Source organism: Bombyx mandarina, chromosome 09 (assembly GCF_030267445.1).
Source record: "Bombyx mandarina strain Sakado chromosome 09, ASM3026744v2".
NCBI classification, from domain to species: domain Eukaryota; kingdom Metazoa; phylum Arthropoda; class Insecta; order Lepidoptera; family Bombycidae; genus Bombyx; species Bombyx mandarina.
The window spans coordinates 582,150-588,179 of NC_143216.1; the positions used below are offsets into that span (position 1 = coordinate 582,150).

Sequence of the window (6,030 nt, forward strand, 5' to 3'; positions counted from 1 at the left end):
ATGAATGTAAAGGCCAAGAAGGGCGGACAAATGAAAATTTAACTCTTGAGGGCTGAAAATCACATGTAACGAGAAAATATTCTAGGTGAAGCTGAAGTGAATATAGTATGTAGTTGATAATTAATATGAAATAGTATTTTTGTAACTTCTGCATTTTGTTTGTAAAAATGTCAAACTGATAAAACAGTGTTTTTGGATCCTCGGCTTATAACAATATTTATCAGTTTTGATTTATTACTCAATTTAAAACATAGTTAATTTATTAAAAGTGCTAGTATAACAAGCAAAAACATCCGTCACTTTACAATAACCTGAATGCCAACGTGATCTAAACACTAAAATTACAGATATCATTTGAAATCGTAGTTTCAAGAGAAGAAGAGTGCTGTTTGCTTTGAAGGCTTATTACACCTGGCTAAATTTAGTCGACTAAATTCAGCCGCTACTGAATTCAATGAAGCGTAAGCTAGAATTCAGTAAGCTAGCCTACTAAATTCAGTAGCAAGGATGGTTTCTGACTGACTAAATTAGAAGCCTAATTAAAAATGCATTTGGGAAGGTGTAATCCCATTTAGTTACTTACATAATGATTTCAGTTCGAATAAAAAGTATTTATTTCTGTCACCCTTATTTAATATGCCAGACATTTATAAATAGCCTGACATGTCTCAGGGATATTATTTGTAAGCAGGGGTTGGGATATTAAAAAACTAAATTTTAAATCTTGATACCAATTTCCTGGTGCAAGAAATCATAATTAATGTTACAACCAATCTTTCTTTTGAACTTTTAATAACTCGTAGGATAGTATCCTGCTTTTGAAGAAACGGTGTCACAAGGTTTTTCACACATTCGTAGATAATTTCTGAAATCTGAAGTCTGGTTCTAAATCACTCATAATCTTCATATTTGCTAACTTCCCGCGCAGCAATAAATACATATTTCTTTACCCATATTCTTTTTTTCTTTTTTTGTTTCTATTGAGCCGACAGCGAGTGCTACACCAAGACTAATAGACTAATTTTTTGTTGTCTAGACAATACTGGGGCCATCCTCTTACACACACGACACGTCCTACTTCGTCGTCCTACTATTTCAGTCGACTAAATTTAGCCAAGTGTAATAAGGCTTTAAAGCCGTACATACATAAATAATAGATATAACTCTGATAATTTCACTTAAGTGAAATCGGGCCTCAAATCATATTTTATAATAACAATTATAACATTTCATATAATAATAAAAACACTGATTTGACAGAAATGGAATGATAATTTTTCACGAATTGTTTTATTTGTTATTATTACCAGCTATTATGTTTCTTTTTTATTCTACTTATGAACCATTCAACATTTTAGAGTAGCAAATTAAATTCAAACTATTTTAATGGAACAAAATTTACAAAATTCTACGAAAACACTTCTGAAGCCCTTTCAGATGTGACCAATCTATTATTAAAGATCAATCACGATGGGCTAAAAAGTTGAGTTGCTAATGGTCATATGGTTAAACCGTATGGTTTTAGGTATAATAGGTACCCACTTCGTTCTCTTAAATAGGTATTCTGTATTATCTATGTTCGAAGCTGTATGAGCTTAGATTCCCCTTTGCCTTACTTAATAAGGAAAAATTGTACAAAAAAAAATCTTTGTTCGTTTTGAAGTTTTTGAATTTGTTATTTTGGTTCAAACAAAACAGTTCAAAAGTTTTTAACGTAGGTAAAAATATTAAGTTTATATTAGAAATATTTTCTCCTTCGTTAAATAATTCGAAAAATAATTCCTAAAAGAAGTTTATTACTCATGTATCATCATATAATTTGCATGTTCTTTAATATTTAATATATATATTCAAGTTTTAGCAATAAAACAAAAGAACAAGATGGAAATAACGACGAACTCAGAGTATTCAGCAGAGAAAAATTCTATTAAAGAAAACTTTCTCTTAGATATGATCAAAGAAGTGTGTTCTGAACAAATTTTATCAACTAAAATTAAATCCAAAATCACCAAAATAATACAAGAATGTAATCTCGAGAAGTATTCTAGTCTTCACAAAATGAGCACGGCAGACGAAAATACATCTACTTTACTGGGTAGTTTTTTTACTGTATTGATAGATAAACGAATTTAAGGCCCAATGTTTTTAAATATGATTGCCGGAGCCCCTACACACCACAATGTGAACCAGTTACAAAAAAATGGCTGCGCGTTAAATAAGTATAGATCCAAAATAATTCTTAATATGGATAAAAAAAATTATAAACGCCAACTTATTCAACAATATTTGCAATCTTTCGTTTTCTATTTATTGAATTGTCAAACAAATTGTTTTTTGTATATTTCGAGGTATGAAAGCCTATTTGGTTTAAGCACTATTTTGTTGCAATTTACACAAGAGCCATTTAAAGTTTTAAATTTTCAAAAATACACTATAACAAAAAAACTTATTCAGCTACTTGGGGTAAACTTAGTTGAAGTTCAATTAAAAACATCGAATTCTTGATACCAAATAAAATTGACCTTTAACTACAAAGATAAATATCACATATTAAGCAAAATGTTGCTTAAATCAAACTGTAGTTCACCTCTTCATATAGTATAAATATTACACTATTGTTTTTTTTTTTACTAACAAGAATAGAATCACTTAATAAGCTCTGATATAAAGCGAAGATTTTATTATTAATGAATGGAGAAAGTGAGCTACTACTACAGAAATAAGGACAAAAAATATTATTTGAAAAACATAATTTCAGGTGTTCTAAAACATATTTCAACTGAACTAACATTTGAGGAACAAATTGAACTAAATGAAGTGTTTTTACAGAAGATACAAAACAAATTACCCGTGTTAGTCACGCAACTGGAACAACTTAAACTGTCAAGACACACATGTATGATAATTTTTTTAAATTTAATCTAGGAATTTTTTTTTTTTTATTACCTTTGTAGGCAGACGAGCATACGGCCCACCTGATGATAAGTGGTCACCGTCGCTCATGGACGTCAGCAATGCCAGGAGCAGAGCCAAGCCGCTCCCCCCCCCCCCCCCCCCCCCCCGACCCCTCATAACTGCCCATGCATATCGCATCTCTTAGGAAACCAACAGGGTTCTTTGTGGAATATAGTCCAAGTCCACCCTATCTCTACAAAATAAATGTTCAGACTTGAGTAAGTTGAGTTACAGGGCTATGACAATAATTTCCTTGTTTTTCATTAAATTATAGTAAATTATAAATATGGAACTCCATGAGTATCTTGAGGATAAACAGTTGATCTGTGAATATCAATATTATTTCCATTATGGTTGCTTTGCATGCAATTTCTTGTATACCTTAATATCGAGCTTGTTGAAGTCTTGGAGAGCAAGGTGGAAACTCTTGTTGTTAGCCTTGATATCTCAAAAGGTCTTAGATGTAGTTTAGTAAAAAAGACTTCTATAAAAGTAACCAGCTTTCAGAATATCCAAGGGAATCTGCAAGTAGATCTGCAAGTCTTTTGGCTGGATGGAGCATCACAATCATCATTGTTGATTACTGTTCCAACATCATGACTATTAACTGTGACATTCCACAAAGCCCTACCCATACGTTTTATCCTAAATATCAAAGGCATGACAGCACTAGAGATGTATAATATATCAGCAATTAGAGTCTCTCTGGGAGCATAATGGAGGGGAAATGATCAAAGGTACATTTTATGGATGACACTAGGCCTTGGCTCTAAATGAGTTGAATTTAATTTAAATTAGTTCAGCCATTGAAGACACAGGCTTGCACTATAATGGTTAAATAGCACCAAATTGTTATAGGTCAGCAATTCAGTGTGTGTTATTCGGGTAGAAGCTCAATATCAGAGTTGTGTGAGGGCAAAGCCAAGTAAAAAAAGTCCTCAACAGATTGAATTGATGCTTCACCTCTAGACAAAGACTTCTGCTTTAGAAAGCATAAGTTTTGCTTCACAGGAGTACTGCTTGTTTTCACCAATCAAAATCACCAATTTCTAATTTACAGCAAATGAAAGTAAAAAAGAACAAATCAAAGCATTGAAAGAGAGTATAGACACTAAATTAAACAAGCTTAAAGATCAGGAGAATGAAAAAGTAGAACTGATGATGGAGTGGCTCAACCATAGGCTTTTAGAAGTGTCCAAGTTCAATGATGATTCCAGTGAACTATTGACTCTGAAGACTAGGGTACTGGAACTGAAGTCTAAGTGAGTTTTTTAAATGTTATTTAAAAGACAATGCTAATGAAGCCCCAAAATGAACTTGGCAAAGCATCTGTGGCATAATCAGTAAAATATGGTGGTAGTAGTAGTAGTGGTAGTAGGCAGCGGCTTGGCTCTGTCCCTGGCATTGCTGTAGTCCATGGGCGACGGTAACCACTCACTATCAGGTGGGCCATATGCTAATCTGCCTACAAAGGCAATAAAAAAAAGTACTAGTGATGTGACTATGCTGTGGCTCAAATCCTTGGGGTGTAACAGAGCAATAGTAAGTAGTTGTTCTGTGATTAGGAATAACATTGTGCAGTGAAAACAAGATCAAATTATTCATGTTAGGACTTATTTGTGAGCTTGCACAAGAGGCACTAATATGTCAACATGCCATCTTGTTACTTGTGCTATTGTGTAACTGCTGTGCAAATAAAAGATGCCATGTTTAGCCGTGTTTGAAATGCGAAAGAAACTCATTAATCTAGTTTTATCGAAACAGCATTGATCAAATCAAATTTTACATATATCTAAATTCCTATGTAAATATTCATTAGTTTATTTCATATTAGAATGAAATCATAACTCATTGCCAGGATACTACATCTACAAATACTCCAGAACATCTTCACAGAAACCAATCAGTCTATCAAAGCCTATACTGAAGTGCACAAGGACATTAAGGAGAGTGTTACTGAAACAGAAGAACGGATTAAACATTTTAGAAGCATCATCGAGAGTGACTTTGCTTGAAACTCTGATGAAGACAGATTAACTGTAAAATGAAATTACTTTTTCAAAAGCAAATGTTAGAATATTTAGATATATATATTTTTGTCATAATCAAGGCCTATTTTATTCATAAACCTCATAATTCAAGTCTGAGAAATATTAGAAAATTGTTTAGCCATGTAACATTTACTGTTTGATTGATAACGAGCTATTAGAGTTATAAACGCATGCTATAAGAAAGTGACAAAAGGTATTATTCGTAATTGTTTAATAGAGGTTAAGTTTGATAGCAACAAACACGAAATCCTTCTTTACAATGTCGCGTATATTTTGGGAAATTAAACCTGAGATTAGAGTAGAGAAATCTTATTTCGCTACGAGCCCAAGCGAATCAAGCTTCTTGGGGTGTCTAAATAAATTCCCTGAAAATTGAGTCGGCGGGAAGTAAGGCTATAAAAGAGTTCTGATTTCCGTTAGCGCTCCTGACTGCTGCGACAGTCGTGGGTTCGGTTCCCACCTCAGGTAAGTATTCGCCTGACGAATTGGATTGTTTGCTCTTTTATTTTTGTGTTTAATATCTATCTATGCATGTATATATGTCAACGTCATACTTACAAATAAGTAAGGCAAGAGAAAAAGTAGGCGTGTCAGTTCTCAAGAAAGTTTTTTTATTGACCTTGTAAGCAAACGAGCATACGGCCCACCTGATGCTAAGTGATTACCGTTCCCGAACGACTTCAGCAGAGCCAAGCCGTTGTCTACCGAAATTTAAATATGCCTTTTTATTTTTCAATGTTTAGATTATTATTATTTACAGCTAGAGTGTGGTTGTCAGGTAGGTCGGCCTGACAACCACCGAGCCAGTTCAACTTGTATGCGGAACGCCTGATCCGTGACCTTAGCAGTGCTGGAACAAAGAGTTCGACGTGCAATCTCACCCATACGTCAGCCCGCTGAGTTTCTTGCGATTCCGATCCGGTAGTAGATGCATTCGCGAAGCAGCTACTTTTGAGTTGTTAGGCCTCGTTTGGAGATGTTTGGGTAGCTGTTCGTGTCCTTTTTTTAATTTTTTTATTGCTTA

At 33.8% G+C, this 6,030-nt stretch overlaps 1 protein-coding gene across 2 annotated transcripts; it reads left to right on the forward strand.

Annotated features, from left to right (window-relative positions):
- Nucleotides 1-1,662: 1,662 nt before the first annotated feature.
- On the forward strand, nt 1,663-5,064 carry LOC114253413 (uncharacterized). Of its 2 annotated transcripts, none has more exons than XM_028188287.2 (5): nt 1,663-1,714; nt 1,856-2,095; nt 2,759-2,896; nt 4,016-4,217; nt 4,814-5,064. In XM_028188287.2, the coding sequence occupies exons 2-5, from the start codon at nt 1,882-1,884 to the stop codon at nt 4,968-4,970; spliced, it is 711 nt and encodes a 236-aa protein (XP_028044088.2). In that variant the 5' UTR covers nt 1,663-1,714; nt 1,856-1,881; the 3' UTR covers nt 4,971-5,064. The 2 variants fall into 2 exon arrangements, with proteins under 2 accessions (XP_028044088.2, XP_089585748.1); XM_089729622.1 differs by having other exon boundaries at nt 1,669-1,718.
- Nucleotides 5,065-6,030: the final 966 nt, after the last annotated feature.

Coding starts and splice junctions, on each gene's coding strand:
- LOC114253413 (XM_028188287.2), top strand. CDS start 1,882: ATGGAAATAACGACGAACTCAGAGTATTCAGCAGAGAAAAATTCTATT. Junction 2,897..4,015: donor TAAACTGTCAAGACACACAT/GTATGATAATTT, acceptor TCTAATTTACAG/CAAATGAAAGTAAAAAAGAA. Junction 4,218..4,813: donor GTACTGGAACTGAAGTCTAA/GTGAGTTTTTTA, acceptor ACTCATTGCCAG/GATACTACATCTACAAATAC.